Source organism: Pelodiscus sinensis, chromosome 4, assembly GCF_049634645.1.
Source record: "Pelodiscus sinensis isolate JC-2024 chromosome 4, ASM4963464v1, whole genome shotgun sequence".
NCBI lineage: Eukaryota > Metazoa > Chordata > Testudines > Trionychidae > Pelodiscus > Pelodiscus sinensis.
In genome coordinates this window covers 30,463,146-30,480,878 of record NC_134714.1, presented here as the reverse complement: position 1 = coordinate 30,480,878, position 17,733 = coordinate 30,463,146, and the positions used below count along the sequence as shown (strand labels likewise).

General features: G+C 41.4%; 1 protein-coding gene across 3 annotated transcripts in view; it reads left to right on the top strand.

Moving 5' to 3' along the window:
• Positions 1-17,733, top strand: part of RIN3 (Ras and Rab interactor 3) — a 102,172-nt gene that overhangs the window by 53,322 nt on the left and 31,117 nt on the right. For 2 of the 3 annotated variants that reach the window (XM_025189929.2, XM_075926686.1), the window contains exons 4-5: positions 9,422-9,494; positions 14,092-14,183. In XM_025189929.2, coding sequence (XP_025045714.2) covers positions 9,422-9,494; positions 14,092-14,183 — 165 coding nt within the window. Of the gene's footprint in view, positions 1-9,421; positions 9,495-9,634; positions 10,476-14,091; positions 14,184-17,733 lie in introns of those variants that run through there. The other variant, XM_075926687.1, reaches the window with a different exon arrangement.

The window sequence follows — 17,733 nt, the reverse complement described above, 5'->3', positions numbered from 1 at the left end:
TCCTCCTCAAGGTCCAGTTGAACCAAATCTATAAGATAATCACCTGCAAACTCCATCATGTGAAGCATGGATAGTGCAGAAAGCAGTGTGCACACTGAAATACATACTTATACATATATACAGATAAAAAAAGAGAGCACACTAACACTTAAGAAAATAAACAGGAGTGAAGGCACTACACGACTAAGCCTGCTATAACTTAAAAGATGACAGCTTTCCAGCTATTAGTAGTCAAGGGGCATGCTATACATAACATCACTCCTACGACTAGTCTCATATGAATATATGCTTGACAAAATTGCTTCATGACGTTGCTGTCTCCGATCTCACATTTTCCCGGTTTTTATTGGCAGTGAGATTATTTATTTGTTTCTGTATTTAAATAAATTATGAAGGCAGACTTTTATTTAAATAAATTATGACTGGTCAGACTTTTACCAGTTGGCAAACAAAACACTGCCTTAAGAGACTGATAGTAAAATTACTTGTAAAAATACTAATTTTACAAGTGCAATTTATCATTTTTTCCCTCAGCCCAGACCTCCTGCCTGTCAATAATGAATAGTTAGTGAGGGGTAAGGGTAAGATAACAGTATTTGTGAATCAGACGTGTATATTTTTTACATATTTGCATGAAAATGTCTATATTTAGAGAGAAACTTTTTTCATATCTCCTTTACTTGTCAACCAATTTTAATAAAATTTGAAATGGAGTCAGTTTTTTCATTTTTAGAGGTCTTTCATATTGTGAGGTCCTGAACTGTAGCTTAGGTAGTTTAAGCCTTACTCCAGCATTGCTGCTGTGTATCCCCAAGCTTACACGTACCCTGGTTGAGAATCCCAAAAGTCTGCATATTCTGCACAAAGCCATGCAATGGAAAGGGGTGGGGGAATAAACACACTTGAGGAAGAGCTTTATATATCACTTGTAGGATCAGATATAAATAAAAATCCTTGAGCATATCCCCAATTAGTGAGAGGTGAAGACTTTGTGCATACATTCATACCCCATTGCCCTGAAAATGGAGCGGCGGGGCTCGACTATCTCAGAACCTGTCCTATTCCCCCCTGACCTTGCACAGGGTATGCCAGTGTTCATTGTGGGCACTGAGCAGGGCAGAGGAAAAGCGAGCAGACTAAATATGAATTGAAATAAATAATACCTACATTGCAGTTAGATGTTCTGCATTGACTCAAAATTCCACAAGACACTTCTAGTGGAATTGTCTGCCCTGTGTTGTTTGTACCAGTTGGAAAATTAAATGTTACCGTGGTAATCAATGGTAGATCCCTCTTCTTTAGTTTGTTGATATGCTAAAAAAAATATGGTGTTATAAATATCAGAGTAACAGCTCTGGAGACTGACCTCCTCCCACTCTGAGAAAGAGAGGCCCTTGGTAAGAGTGGATACTTCAGTCTTGATGGCCCATTCATTCTTTAGGGCTTGACTATCTAATGCATTAATCTGTACCAGCTAGGTATAAATTCTAGTGTACATTAGCTGCTGCTCATTAACTGGCCTTGCAGGAGCACACTGACAGTTCCATAGAGTTCATTATTGTAGTCCTATTTCCAACTGTACCAACTGAATCATTGAGTGGCTTCTTGAGTATTGCCAACTCTAATAATTTTATGAGAGTCTTGTGATGCCTTCTTTCTTAAAGTACCAGGTGCTGGAATCAAGAAATTACATGAACTCTTGGCTTCCATTTTTTTTTTTTTTAAAGTAAATTTCTAGTCTGGATTGAGTTTGACCTAACAACTTTCAGGGGAAGAAGGAAATCCAAAATATCAGATGGGTTTTTACGGCTACAATCAGTCTTTCTACTGAAAAACAAGCTCTCAGAAGAGGATACACATGTATCCTGTGTGATTCTGACCTCCAACACGAAGCCTTTTGGGACTGCTACAGTTAGAGACAGAAATGAGCTGTTAAATCAAATCCATCCCTCTGACTGATCCCCAAGAGACAGAGGTTCATAAATGAGTGGAATATTTTGGAGAAGTAGCCTGACACAGGCACACTCATCAGTGTCTTTAGGAATAATAGTTATAACTGGACATCAGATTAAGTTTAACATAGAAAATAAATAAATAACCAAACCAAAGAACTTCTTCTCTGATTGAGATTCACCCCAGTACTATGACTGTGACCATGGACAGTGACCTTTCCAAAATACATCTCATTCTTCAGCCTACAAGCTTCTGCTATGTATAGGAAAGGAGAGGCCATGCTCAGGTCTGCTTAAACAAAGATATAGGTGCACTTTTCCAATCACGTTAGCTCATTTGAGTGAACTCAATATTTTTAAAGGCCCATGAACACCCATGTAGACAAGTTTAACATCTTTCAAGCTATGTGAGCTGGTCTTATTGCAGGCTCCCACCAAGGGTACAACGTGACCAGCAAATATCACTGAATGGGTGTTAAACTTTCTTCCTGCTTGTAGGCAGGTGCCTGGAGCTAACCACTTGCTCAGCAGGGGCCATACAGAATCCCAAATGTGTCAAGGCACTTATAGTCTATTACCTGCAATGTACCCTGCATTGTAATCGGTTTTTCAGACTCTACAAGACAGCATTGTTCATTTTAATGGGCCAAAACCACTAGCCTCTCCCACATGGCAACTCCGCAGCTTTAACCATTAGAAAAAAGAATGTTTCATAATATAAATCTTTTTATGATATGCCATGAATACAGCAACAAAGCAAATGACTGTTTGTGTCTGATTTCTCTCATATATTAAAGGCTAAATATGACCTCATAGAGGAGAATGTTTATTTTAAAAAATCAATGTTGTCATTCAATAATAAATGGCGCCAACTGACCATTATCATGATAACCATCCCACTGCACTATATGGTGACAAAACCAGCAATCAAAATATGCTTGGCACTTTGGTTCAAAGAAAACAAAGCTGTTTCACTTTAGAATGGGGGGGGGTTATGATTCTACTGGATAAATATGGAACAAGTAGACCACAGTTGGAGAAAAATGGATGTGAATCCTTTTCCATTCCTTCTCCCCCCCCCCCCCCCCCCCCCAAAAAAAACAACAACGCAGATTTGGGTTGACTGAAACAATTTACAAATTTGGATCTATTTTGGTAAATTTATGGGATTGAGAAAAAGGGGAAATGTCAAAATAAACCCGTTGACATTTCTAACATGTTTCAATTTTTTAACTAGATTCACAAGGAAACTCAAGTTTCATTCACAAAATTGGAGAGGGGATACTGCTATTGCCATCCTTTTATAGCCAATAATGCAGCTGTGAGGGTGCTTACCAGAAGGTAGTCCTTGCACAGGGCACTGAGTTAAGATGTTCCCCCTCTTAGGTGAGTGCCCTAAGCATCAGACTATAAATTGTTCTCATGATCCCCTGGGCCTAGTGACTATTTAAGTAGTACTGCAAAGGGGAACGATGGCAACAGGGGCGACTGAGAAAGCTCTACCCCAGAGTCCATGGTTTGTACATTGATGTAGGAAACATGGGTTCAAGTCCCAGCTCCAGAGTGGGTTTGAATGCCGGGTTTCCCACCAAAGTGCTTTGCATGTAAGGGGGGCACCTCCTCAGTTTTGTGAATGCCATTTACATCTTCTTGCGAATTTAACTAAAAAAATCAGAATGTTTTGTTCAACCCCAAAGTAGTTTCTTGGAACTGCCAGCAAATCAGAAATAATTATTTGCCCAGTGCTAGTGAAAACTATTGAAATACAGCTTGAAACTCTCTTAACCGGGATTCTCTGGTCTGGCAGCATCTATGGTCTGGCATGGCTGTTGCAGGAACAGATTGTCCCAGTGGAGGGCCAGTGGCAAGGATCCCTGTGGTGCTGGCAGGGCAGTGGGCTGTCTGTAGTGAGCCTGCCATCAGCATATAGCAGCAGGTTTGCCTGGCGGGGTTGGGAGACATGTGTGTGATTGCCCGGCAGGGCTGGGAGCTGTGGTAGCTTGGTGGGGCAGGGATCCACAGCACACGGCTGCCCAGTGGGTCCCAGAGCCCCAGTATGGTACCTGCAGCTTTCCTGCAGGTCTCAGATTCCCGGTGTGGCACACATGGCTGTCCTGAAGTCATGGGTCCCCAGTGTGGCGTATGTGGCTGCCTACAGGACCCTGAGCCCCAGCGTGGTGCTCATGGCTGCCTGGCAGGACCCAGATCCCCAGCACAGCATGTGCAGCTGCCCTGCAGGTCCCAGAGCAGCGATGGCTGCCCTGCAGGGTCAGCAGGAGGTGAAGAGCTGGCCGAGAGGAGGGGTGGGAGCAGGGGGTCCTGAGATGACCTCCCCTTGCCCAACAAAATCCCTCATCTAGGACCAGTCAGATCCCGGGGTGCCAGATCGGGAAGGCCCAACCTGTACTCTTAACTCACTGTTCAGATGCTGTAAGAAACCTGCTGGCTTATTCCTGGGTCCATGCCATAGAATATATTAGAGGGAAAATATTTAGTTCACAGGTGATTCTGGGATGAGAGAGACCTAGGATGTGTCTATATTAGAAGTGCTACCTTAAGCTCCTCAAAAGGTTAAAAAACAATGAATGGTTCTGCAGAGACTAACAAAAAATGTAAATAGTTTCATGAGCTTTTGTGGGCACTACTTCAGATGAATGGATCAAGGGGTCCAGAAGTACAAATAAATAGCAGAAAAAAAGGGGATGGGAGGGAAAAATCTTGTCAGGGAGGGGAAAATCTTGTCAGTTAGGGTTTGTCTACACTAGCCCCCTAATTTGAACTAGGGTGGCTAATGTAGGCATTTGAACTTGCAAATGAAACCCGGGATTTAAATATCCCGGGCTTCATTTGCATGTTCCTGGGCGGGCGCCATTTTTAAATCCCCTTAGTTCGAACTGACTGCCCGTGGCTACATGCCGCAGTCAGAAGTTAATCCGAACTAAGTACTTAGTTCAGATTAACTGTTACACCTCATTGCAGGAGGAGTAACACTTAATCCGAACTAAGGTCTTAAATTCGGATTAACTTCTGACTGCCGCGTGTAGCCGTGGGCAGTCAGTTCGAACTAAGGGGATTTTAAAATGGTGCCCGCCTGGGAACATGCAAATGAAGCCCGGGATATTTAAATCCTGGGCTTCATTTGCAAGTTCAAATGCCTACATTAGCCACCCTAGTTCAAACTAGGGGGCTAGTGTAGACATACCCTTAGAGTGTCCATGCTAAATGAGGCTAATAGAGTGGGGTCTAAGTGCCCAATACTTAACTTTTGATGTCATTAGGGTGTTGAATGTAGCAGCCTAACCAGTTCATGTCTTTGTTCAGACCTTGATTAAAGGTGTCAAATTTGCAGATAAAGGCAAGCTCCCCAGGTTCTCTTTTCAGTTAGTGTTTAAAATGGCTTTGTAATAGTATAGTCATTTTTAGATCCATTAGTGAGTGCCCAGGCAGGTTAAAATGTTCTCCAACAGGTTTCTGTGTGTTACCATTTTGAATATCTGATTTGTGTCCATTAATCCTTTGTCGTAGAGACTGTCCAGTTTGGTCAATATACATGGCAGAGGGCATTGCTGACACTTGATGGCATAGATCACATTAGTGGATGTGCAGTTGTATGAGTCTCTGATGTGGTGGCTTATGGGGATAGGTCCAGTAATGATGTCACTTGTACAGAGAGAATGATGATTGTCTTCTATAGCCTTAGCTGAGAAACAGCTTTTAGCTCATGCAATAGAGGTTCATGCACTAAGCTCCAGAGGTCCCTGGTTTGGTTCCATCTGTTGGCATTACACTGGGAATAAAATTTAGAATTTCAGATTCCCATTTCTGTACCTTAACTTTAAGAACTTCCTTCATGCTGTGAGCTAATATTCTGTAAGGGTGGCCCTTTAAGCAAGGGCATTGTTTCCCTTTTTTTTTTTTTTTTTGGCCACGGAACCCTTTTAAACTTGAATTTTGCGGAACCCCTAATAACAGTCTATTATATGGAGCTGAAAAAGTAGACCACAAATAAGTAAGGATAATAATAAACAAATGCTAAACAAGGCCATGAGATCAACATCCAGTTTAATTGCACATATTTAAAACCAAAAATCACATAATATTAATTATTATTTTTTTAAATCATAAAATGTTATTGTAATGGAATTTTCTCACTGAAACCTTATTTTCACTTCGTGGACCTTGGGGTTCCACGAAGCACCATTTGGGAAACACCAAGCAAGGAACATCACTCTCTTGACTGACTTCTCTAGCCATCTCCATCCGTAGAAAACAAATTCTACCCTCCTGTATACAGTTGGAAATTTTGACTTTTCTTTTAGTGGCTTCATTCTAGTCCTTATTCCCCCCTTCAGTTTACCAAATTGTTTTCTTCAAGATCTTAGTGAAAATTTCCCTTTTCTATTTACCTTATGATTGATTCACTGTGTAAGGTGTTTCATGGTGCTGTGTTATAACTAAATATTAAAAAACTGGAAACTACAAATTCTATACATTTTTATTCTGTTAACTAGGGATCAAAGTTTAAATCGTGAGCTCCCTTCTTGTACCAGCAGACACTACTTAGGTCATTTCCAATGTCTACAGCTTTAACCACACTAGACAGAGTGAATCCTTAGATTCACTGGGCCCTGGGACAGTTGCCCCTTTTTTTCCCCTCTGTTGGTGGGCCTAGGTCTATGTCACCCCCTCCCAGGGATCAAGGGAATGTGATCAAGAAGTCCTTAAGCCCAGCAATTAATGGCAAAAGTCCCATTGACTTATGTAGGATCAGGATTTCAGCCTTAGCTTATGTCTTTTCTGCAACTCCCCCACAGTGGCTCTATCTTAAGTTTGCAGATGATACCAAACTGGGTGGGGTTGCGACTTCTTTGGAGGATAGGGACATAATTCAAAATGACCTTAGCAAGTTAGAGAAATGGTCAGAGGTAAACAGGATGAGGTTTAATAAAGAGAAATGCAAAGTGCTCCACTTAGGAAGGAACAATCAGTCCCATACATACAAGATGGGAAGCGACTGTCTAGGAAGGAGCATGGCGGAAAGGGATCTAGGGGTCATAGTGGACCACAAGTTGAATATGAGTCAACAGTGTGATGCTGTTGCAAAAAAAGCAAATATGATTCTAGGTTGTATCAACAGGTGTGTTGTAAGCAAAACTCGTGAAGTCATTCTGCCGCTCTACTCTGCACTAGTTAGGCCTCAGCTGGAGTACTGTGTCCAGTTCTGGGCGCCACATTTCAAGAAAGATGTGGAGAAATTGGAAAGGGTACAGAGAAGAGCGACAAGAATGATTAAAGGTCTAGAGAACATGACCTATGAAGCCAGGCTTCATGAACTGGGCTTGTTTAGTTTGGAAAAAAGAAGATTAAGGGGGGACATGATAGCGGTTTTCAAATATCTAAAAGGGTGTCACAAGGAGGAAGGCGAAAATTTGTTCCTCTTGGTTTCTGAGGACAGGACAAGGAGTAATGGGCTTAAAGTGCAGCAGGGGAGGTTTAGATTGGACATTAGGAAAAAATTCCTAACTGTCAGGGTGGTCAAATATTGGAATAAATTGCCAAGGGAGGTGGTGGAATCTCCCTCTCTGGAGATATTTAAGAACAGGTTAGATAGACATCTGTCAGGGATGGTGTAGGTGGAGCTTGGTCCTGCCTTGAGGGCGGGGGGCTGGACTCGATGACCTCTCGAGGTCCCTTCCAGTCCTATTATTCTATGATTCTATGATTCTATCTAGGTGAGCCTTGGCAGAATTTCAGACTAAATATGTTACAACTTGGAGGTCTGTGTAAATTATTGTTATTGTATCCTAAAACTTAAGAGCATCTCCAGCAAAAATCACAGGGAGTAGAAAATGAGTTTTGATGTCTGTTTGATGTCAATTTGGACATCTCTGATTTAAAAAGAAGAGGAACGATAGTTCCAAATACACTAGGTCCATTGAAACACTGAACCCATGGTGCCAATTGCAATCCTGGTAGCCATGAGCCTCCACGGAGGATGCAGATTCAGAAAGTGAATCTGATCCCACTGATGCAGGTTTAACATCAATCAAGCTCCTGGCCCCACTGAAACCAACAGCAAATTTCCCATTGATTTCAGTGGGCCCAGGTTTCCACCCATTCCTTTCATTGGAATTCTTCTTGATTTACAGTGATGTACATAGAAGGAGAATGAAACTCAAGTAGTTCAATGAAAAACCCATGCATTATGCAGGTGTTCCATTGTCTTACAGAATAATAATGTGCCAGAACAGAAGAGGAGCAGCTAGTTATAATGTCACTTGAAATCAGAGACTCACAAAATGTGTTAGTTTTTCATGTGCCATTTTGCTATTATGGAAGGAAATTCTGAAGCAGACAATCAAACAAAAAACCGCCATGTAAAACTGTTCTAAAACTAGTTATGCTGCCCTGTCTGAACTGTAATCAATGTCCAAATTGTACTGAATTATATGAATTGAAAACTCTCTGGTAAGCCTCTAAAATTCAGTAATCTGAGGTGCACTGACATTCTATAGTATACTATTTTAAATTACTACTAAATGCTATGAGACCTGTGCAACTTGTTAGAATTCCATCTCTCTCTCTTTCCTCCCCCTGCCACTATTGTAGCATTGTAGCATTAATCTGCATAGTCACCCTTGGAACAATTGGTATCCATTAAACCAAATTGTAAACCCTGTCTATGACTAAAATCACTTTAAGCAAGGAGGTGCAGCTACAACTCAGCACTCCTAGTTCCAACACCTTTGCAGTGGACACAGCATTTACTGGCAGCCCAAAATGAATATAAATATATATAGTTAATATAGAGATGTGAGGTGATATTATTTGTATTATTGTATGGTAATGGCCAAAACCTCTGCAATAATGTAAATATTTTGGACTATTACTGCAAAACTCTCTAGTATATTTTTATACTAGACTCTTGGCAACAAAAATTTAGACTCTATTTTCTCATAGAAATAAATTACTCCCATTCTACAAATACCTAGAGAGAAGAATATACTGAATGGAAATACACCAACTCACACATACAGTAAAAAAATAATTATTTGCATTTTAACTTCAAAATGCTTTTCAGACACACACATGTAGTTGTTGGGAAAGAATCATGCAAAGGAGAATGGCCACATGTCAGTTCCAAAACGGCCATCTGCCAGTGACAGATTTAACTAGAACAAACTGTATTTGGCTGTGATCTATTTTTCATCCCACTGTTTCTATTATCATCATAATACTTTAACATCCTCTAAATTAACTAATATTAAGGCAAGCTGGGTCTTCATCCCTTCTTCTTCCCTGAAAAAATCTTTTTGCAATATGCCATCTGAAGCCAGTTCTTTGCCATTTGTACTAGTCCAAGTGATGGCTAGGAAACCACACATAAGTGAGCATGAAACCCATATGACTTTTTCCCTCATAGGGTTCAATGAGAGTAGTCACTCAATATTTTTCTTTTTTCTCATCAGTACTATATCTGGAAGGATCTGTTCTAGTGTTTGAGGACATCTTCAAACTGGTAGCATTCTACTGTGTCAGTAGGTAAGTTGAACTCATTGAGCTCATAGAGGGGATTAGCTCATGAGTGACTGGGGGTAACACTGTGGCTTGAACTGGTTTTTATCTTGACAAGTGGTGCTGAAGCTGGTAATTTGACCTGAGGGCATTCACAGAACAACAGGAAGGACAGCTTAGTCTAGAAATACAAGTTTCCTGTGTGAATTAATGTCATATTTTAGATCATGCAAAGTAACCAATTCTTAAATAATCTTTCTACTTTCCTTATTTGCACAGTTTCAATTGCAGAGTAAGGGAAAATTTTCTGTTGTCAGGGTAACCCCATTGACATCAGCGATTCACACCAGTAGCATAAAGAGTAACATCTGGCCTCAGGAATGCTTATTTTTCCTTCTTTTTAAAAGAGGAAAATGGGAAATACTGTCACTGAGAATAAATTTGAGGTTGGCCCCGAACATTGTGAAATTCTAGTTAAGATTTAAATTAAAACTTCCTCAGTTTGGAGAGCTGAGTTCCAGTTCAGACCATTTTCCTAAGAAGCCCCGTCATAAGATTCATATCCAGGTCTGAGACCAGACCCAAACTTTCTGGTTGTTTAGGGATAGAATGTTCAGTCACACACTGTATTCCTATCTTTAAAAGCTCTGCTACACTTCTGTAAAGTAAAGTTCTAAATAGTACACCTTCTAGTAGTGTTAATTCTGGAGGGAACTTGGTGGGTTTAGATAACAGAGGGCTGGCAAACCTTGCTTTCAGCTTTCCCTCATGGTAGTTTGTTTCAGCAAAAACAACACAGAGTCTGGTGGAACTTTAAAGACTAACACATTTATTAGGGCACTGGGGTACAAGCTTTCATGAGATACGACTCCCTTCCTCAGATGCTTGAAGAGAAAAGAAAGGAAACAAGGGAAGGGATACAAAGATGGGAGTGTTACATCAGTGCTAATTTAATCAGAGTGGATGTGATTCATCTCCAACATTGCTGAGAAGACTTAAAGTAATGAGGTGAGAATACTTGAAGGGAAATTACTGTGAGAATAACACTATGGTTCTATTATATGGTTTTTTCAGGGTGTCAAATTTGCAAATGAATTTGCTTTTGAAGTTTTAAAGTTTTAAACTCACATGACATTCCTTTTTTTTCCTTTTCTCTTCAAGCATCTGAGGAAGTGAGTTATACCTCACAAAAACTCATGCCCTAATAAATGTGTTAGTTTTTAACGTACCACTGGACTCCTTGTTGTTCTTGTTTTCAGTCTTTCTCTGTGGGCTTTCATAATCCTAGAGCTTTTACAAGTGTCCTTTGGCCTACATCTACAACCATAATCTACTTGAGTTCACATTAAACTGAATTCTGGCTCTCAGAAAGGCTCATGGCCCATGACTAGCCTTTCAGACCATAGTTATTACCTTTGAGCTGTTCTTAATCATTACACAGACACAAGTCCCACTGACTTCCTGGAAGCGTTGTCTAAATAAAATCTGTAAAACTTGGGCCTGTGGCTGGTGCACAGCCTGCTATACAGTAGTTGGGTAAGGGAATATTTGGTAAAAAGGTGTCATGGTTAACCTACTGCTTAAAAAATGCCATGGAATCATTAATGTTCATATAGAGCATACAGGACCTAAGTTTAAATTCTTCAAGCCTGAGGATAGACATTCCACGTTAGAAGTTTGGACTAATAAACCATTCCTTCCATTTCAGAAGAATCTGAATCTAATCCAGATACTGATAGAAGTCTCAGTGTTACTTGTGTTATTTCTATTAATTGACCAGCATGAAACAAAAAAATATAATGAGAGAGGATTTAACACTGAGGAAATAGATACAGAAATTCAGAAATATACTGTACAGATCCTAGAGCAGGAAAAGACTTGTTAAGACATCTTGTCCATTTCAGCAGGGCCAGGCCTGCTCTAATGGAATCCTCCCAGATAACCTAACTTAGCAATCCAGTCTAATCTAATCTACACCTTTCTGCCAATCATGTTGACAATCTGAGCATCCTGCTCCTGATTTATCTAGCTGAGTTTTAAATTTGACGAAAACTGCTGTCATTCCTAATGCAAAGAGCATGACCCTTTCAGTGGTTATTCATGTTCTAAGAAAGGTCTGATTTTCATTTATCCTAAAGCTACCTTACATTGCTTGGGCTGTGTAAAAGGGCCAGGAGGTACATTTAAGGACATTTATTACACAGCCAGAGTGGTGTTAAGAGCCTTAGTGCTGAGTCTCTAATTATATGATCCACTGGGAAAAACAAAAAGACAACTTGGCTCACTTCTGCGTTGCAATCACAGCTAAAAATGTACATCCCCCAGCAAAAAGGAAAACGTTTCACTTAGGGTGTGTCTAGACTACAGAGTTTTGTCGACAAAAGTGGACTTTTGTCGACAAAACTATACCTGCGTCTACACTACCGCTGTGTTCTGTTGACATAACGTCGGCAGAACTCAGCAGTTTTGTCGACGCTGGTAAACCTCATTTTACGAGGCATAACGCCTTTTGTCGACAGAGTTCTGTCGACAGAAGGTGTTATTGCATCTAGGGTTGTGTCTAGACTACAGGGTTTTGTCGACAAAGCAGCTTGCTTTGTCAACAGAACTGAATGTAGTCTAAACGCTCTTTGTCGACAGAAGCTTTGTCGACAGTATCTGTCGACAAAACTTCTGTCGACAAAAGCCTGTAGTCTAGACGTACCCAGAGTTCCTTTTATAAATTATATTACTGAATGTAATCTATGTTCTTGATGTTTCTATTAATTGAATGGCAATCCACAGCCAACAGGAGCTGCAAGTGGCTGTACCTCCAGACACACAAATAAATAAAGTGCTGACAGCCTGCCAAGGGATAACTCTGCTAAACTGCCTATGCCCATTGGCCACTTACTGCCCATCCCTGATTTATGGTCATGTTCCGTTTTTGGAGGATCTTGGGCCTGGGGGCTTCAGTACCACTCTTTTGTATCCCATGGAAGAGGGTAAGGAGTGAGGCTGTACTTCAGTCAGGGACAGGCATTTCTACTGGCTTCACCCCTTCTGACTGATTGCTTGACTTTATCTCAGGAGAGGAATTGAAGCCAGACAGTCCTTCAATTTTGTGCTTGTATCTTAAACTTCCATGCTACACAACAACACTTGAGCTCCATTTCCTTTCTCTTCTCACCCCATCTGCTTGTGGGCAGATGTTCTTTGTTCACACATATTAGTAAGAATATAAAAATATCAAAAGTCGAAGAGGAAAACAAGACCCCAAATTCTATCTCAGGCCTGACTACTACATTATCATCACTAGCATTCATAACAAGCTATGGTGTGTGCATTTCAGTCAGCAAAATATACACCATTTCGTAAAGGGGAAGGCAGTTCACAGTGGGTTCATCTACCAACAGAGGGCCCTTCTCAGAACTGCAAAGTCATACAGTTTATTTTAAATAGAGACCATCCAGTCATGTGGCTGTTTTTTGTAAGTGATTTCCTGCTGCTTGCAGAAGCGTTAGTTAAGCTTTTTCACACACGCAGTCATCCAGACCCAGCTCTTCACCATCTTGTTAATTTTAGTATTGACTCTGAAGGGCTTTCCTAGGATAGGGAGTAGGGAGAGACAGTAGAGCACATTATTGTTAGGAGCAAACATAAACAATTTGCAGCAATCCCAAAAGTGACATTACCACAGAATTCAGAATGAAGGTGTATTTCAGTGGAAACTAGTTAACATCCAGCAAATTCTACACCCTCCAAAACCCCAAATATAGAAAGTCTGTGAAAAGACAACTGACAAATGTAGCGAGTTTCCCACTGCCCGTATGATCCTTCACCAGTCACTCACTGTCACCTCCTTTAGTGTAGCCAGATCCTGCACCATAATCCTACCTTGCTATTTAGAATCTGAAATATGTTAAGCTCTGGTTGTACATAAAGGGCAGAGGCAGACTAGGAAGAGATGATATTCTTGTTATTCCCAAGATAATTCTAGTGATAAGTAATAATAACTTTGTACATACATATTATTCTTTATTCTTTGCACCACAGTAGCACCTAGGAGCCACAAGCAATGCTGTGTTAGGAACTGTATACAGAGAGAACAAAAAGAGAGTCCCTGGTTTAGAGAGCTCACAGTCTAAGTACTGAAGTGCAATATAGGGATAGGTTAGAGGTCCCTTGCAGTCCTGTCTAACGCTATGATTCTATCATAGCACTTTCCATCCAAAGGCCTCATCGAAGTTGTTTTACAAATATTCATGTAAATATTTGTTATTCATGTAAATATTAGTCATTTAACTTCACAGTGGCCCTGTGGTTGGGGGAGGCGGGGTATCCAAATCCCTTCTTTAGCATAGAAGAAACCAAGATGAAGTGACCAGCCTGGCACAAAGAAGCCTCACTGTCACAGGGAATCTGCTTGAGAACAGAATAATCTCAGACAGTGCTTCTTGCCACTTTCCTTGTCTGGGCTTCACAACTGCTCTGACGCAGCTGTGCTGCTGCTGACTTTAATGGCATTAAGAGCCCTGCACCCCTGGCAGAATAGAGCTAGAATTGCTAGCAAATCAGAACTCTAAAATCAAACTGCAAAACTGAGTTCCTGATGGTTGGATTTTTGCCTTATTTATTTTCACAGGGATTTGCTGCCTTTCCCGCTCAGGTTGCCCCAAGCTATACTGGAGGCCAATAGCTCTGCAGACCTCGAAATCATTGCTAGCCTGGGGATAGGTAAGTCTTTTGTCAAACAACTTGAGCTTTATCCAAGGTTATGAGAATCTGGAGGCTGACGTGCGGTTGAGGCTTTTTGTAGCCAGGTTGACAAGCCTATGTGCAGGGAGATGGATTTTTTTTTCAGACAGACTGAAAAAGGGCCTTGGTGCCCAGGATATAATGTAGAAAATCCCACACTAAATGACATGCCAGCATAACTAAAGTGCATCTGTGCCATTCAGCATACCTGGCAAATATTCAAAATATCTGAAAATCCAAGCAAATGAAAAACTAAAATCACCCTCACGTTGCAGCAGTTCATTACCTCACAATCTTTTCCCTGTCCTCATGTAGCTGGGAGGAAAAAAGACCTGTGACCAATGAGGAGTAACGGTAGTTCGAATTAGGAGCTTTAATTCAAACTACCTAGTCCGTGCTGCGTGTAGCCATGGGCACGGTGTTTGAATTAGAGCATTTAAAAATGGCGGCGCCCGGGAACATGCAAATAAAGCCTGGGATATTTAAATCCCGGGCTTCATTTGCAAGTTCGAATGACTACATTAGCCACCCTAGTTCGAACTAGGGTGGCAGTGTAGATATACTCTTAGATTATTATAATGGTATTGCCTTAAGAGCAAATACTTACCACAGTTTCTTCTTTATATCAAGTGTTAGAGCTTATCTGCTTTTGGTTACTTGGGTCAAGCTTTGGCTGGGCCAGATTTTTCAGAAGATTAGGTATTTTTGACTACTTGACCCACCTCCAAACCAGTGACCTTGAACCATGGCATTCTGAAAAATACTCTTGCTTGAAGGATATCAGGCCAGTGTCGATTTGCTGATTACACCATCTTAATTTATGTTGATGTATAAAGCTGACCTGCTTTCCTTACTTTGCCTTGGAATTGATTTTTGGTGGCTTCAAGGTACAGGAATTTGGTGCTTAACCCAAAAAATCAGGTCTAGAGAGTAACAAACTGGAACAAAGTTTTATGATGACTCCTGTCTCTACTTATTGCTGCAAATGATTGTTCAAAATCATAATGCCTTAGATAACAGTTGCTCACATGCACTTTTGTTCCCCCACTAAGTTCAGTGTTCTGTTAACTGAAGTAGGCCGCTGCTGCTCCGATTCCTTACCACTAAACCCACTCCACTTAAATCATCTAACAACCATCTCTAACACTAGGTTGCTGCTCAGCTTTTCTTCTGCTTTCTGAACCAGATGAGCTTTGACTTTTCTTTGCGATTACACCCATGGCTTCTTTTATATCCATGATGAAGCCAAGTACTGTAAGCCTTGTTTACTAGATAAATTCATGGAGATTAGGTCCATCAATGGCTATTAGCCACGATGGGGAGGAATGGTGTCCCTAGCCCAGTGTTCCTTAAACTTTTAAAGACGGAGGAACACCAGACAATAATTTTTTGGGATTTTTTGGTGAGGGGGAAAAAAAAGTCGGAGGTGGGAGTTATAAGTTATTGAGGAAAAAAAGTAATCGGGGAAAGTTGGGAAAGTTATTGAGAGAAAATTTCACCTGCCCCTTTAAGGGTGGCCATTTTGAATTCTGTTGTTCTCCGCGGCACACCTCCAACTGCCTTGCAGCACACAATGTGCCATGGAACACAATTTAAGAAACACTACCCTACCCTCTGTCTGTCAGAGGGATGACAGGAGAGGAAATGGGTGACAGGAGAGGGATCACTTGATGATTACCTGTTCTGTTCACTCCCTCTAGGGTATCTGGCATTGGCCACTCTTCAAAGACAGGACACTGGGCTAGATGGACCTTTACTCTGACCCAGTATGGCCATTCTTATGTTCTTATGTTGTTTGCTAAGTTAATGTACTCCGCATGATAGCTCCTCCCATTGTTTCTTCTGCATGAACTAATATAGCAGAAAAATTATTTTACTTGGTGCTTTCTGTCAAATAAATATATCTAGAAATGCTTTATTCTGTAAACAGTATTTTAATAACCTCTCATTACACTATCCAATAGAACAAACCAAAATCAAGATATCTTGTAGTGACCTAATTTATCATTAATAGTTTGTAATCATTTGGGAGTTTTCACACCTGTTTGGTATTTTTTTTTATAATCGACATTATATTTCCAAGTAGGTTTGGGCAGACCCCACCAGTTTCAATTCATACTGGCTTTGATGAATTTAGCCAGCAGATTCACTCAAGTTTCAGGATCACCTATTATTACTTTGAGTTTTGCTTCTGTCCAAACTACCTTGGCTGTTGATATCAGAAAATGTTACTTTACAGTTCAAAGTTATAACAAAAAAAATCCTACATTTTCAAAGGTGGTTTGTGATTTTGGGAACTGCAATTTTTGTGTGCCCAACCTGACACACTTTAAGGACTCTAATTTTCAAAGGGCTTTTGGAAATGAGGCTTCTTTAAGGTGTCTCAGATGGGAATTCAGAGACAGAGGCAGCCAAAATTACAAATTGCTTTTCAAAAAACAAATTGAGGAGTTTTTGTGCCTCTTTTTAACCCTGTGGTGATGGCAATAGAGGTGATGACATCTAGGGTTGCCAGATGTCAAAAAATACCGAACACATGGGCTAAAAATTTGTCAAGCAAAAAAAAAAAAACCACTCACACTGAACACACATCCTCTGTGCCTACTACCAAGAGCCACCAAGCTGGGAACAAAGAGGGAGGCAGCAGAGCCTTCTCTGCAAAGCAGCTGCCTGCTATCCAAAGCAGAGAGAGGCAGACCCCAGGGCAACACAATGGCAGGGTGGGGGATGGAGGAGGCAATCATGGGTAGGAAAGTGACTCCCCCATAGCCAGGTCTTTGGGTGTCCCAGTGGGAAGAAGCAGAAATTCCACCCCAGTGAGTTTTGTCTGCGAGCCCATGGAAGGCGCCTAAACGCAACTACAAAGCACCTGCAGGCTTCTCCCCTAGACTACGGTGCCACAACACACTTGAACAGCGCTTAGGAGCAGGGACAGGGCTTCTCCTCCTCCCCAAGGCATCTCTTCTCCTCAGATCGCAGCCCTGCCTCCCAGCCTGCGACTCCTCTCGTTGCTTGCAGAAGCCTGGCGGGGGGAGTGGCTGGGAGTCCTAGCCACTCCCTCCGCCCCCGTCAGGCTTTTGCACGCTACCACAGGCTCCCAGTGCTGATCGCAGCCCCACCTCCCAGCCACTCTCCCCACCCCCGCCAGGCTTCCGTCCGGCTCCCAGCCAGAAAAACAGAAAATACAGGACATTGCACATGTCCGGTACTTTCTGAATTTTTTTTTACCAGACAGAGGGCACAAAAACCGGACTCTCCGGTAGAATACCAGACACCTGGAAAACCTAATTTGGCATCTGAACTTGTGTCCTGGATTCCAGGGACATGTCTGAAGACAAAGCACTTCTGGCAGTGGCTCTGTAAGGGTTGCTAAATCACCAAGGATCCTTGGGACTCCAGGACACCTTAGCAAGGTCGAAGAGGATGAAGTATTGAGTACTGAGTTTATTGCTTCTTAAAACACATTCTAATGCATTCAGACAGATTGCACTAGGTAGCTGCCATTTTTTTTCTTCCAGAAGGAAAGACG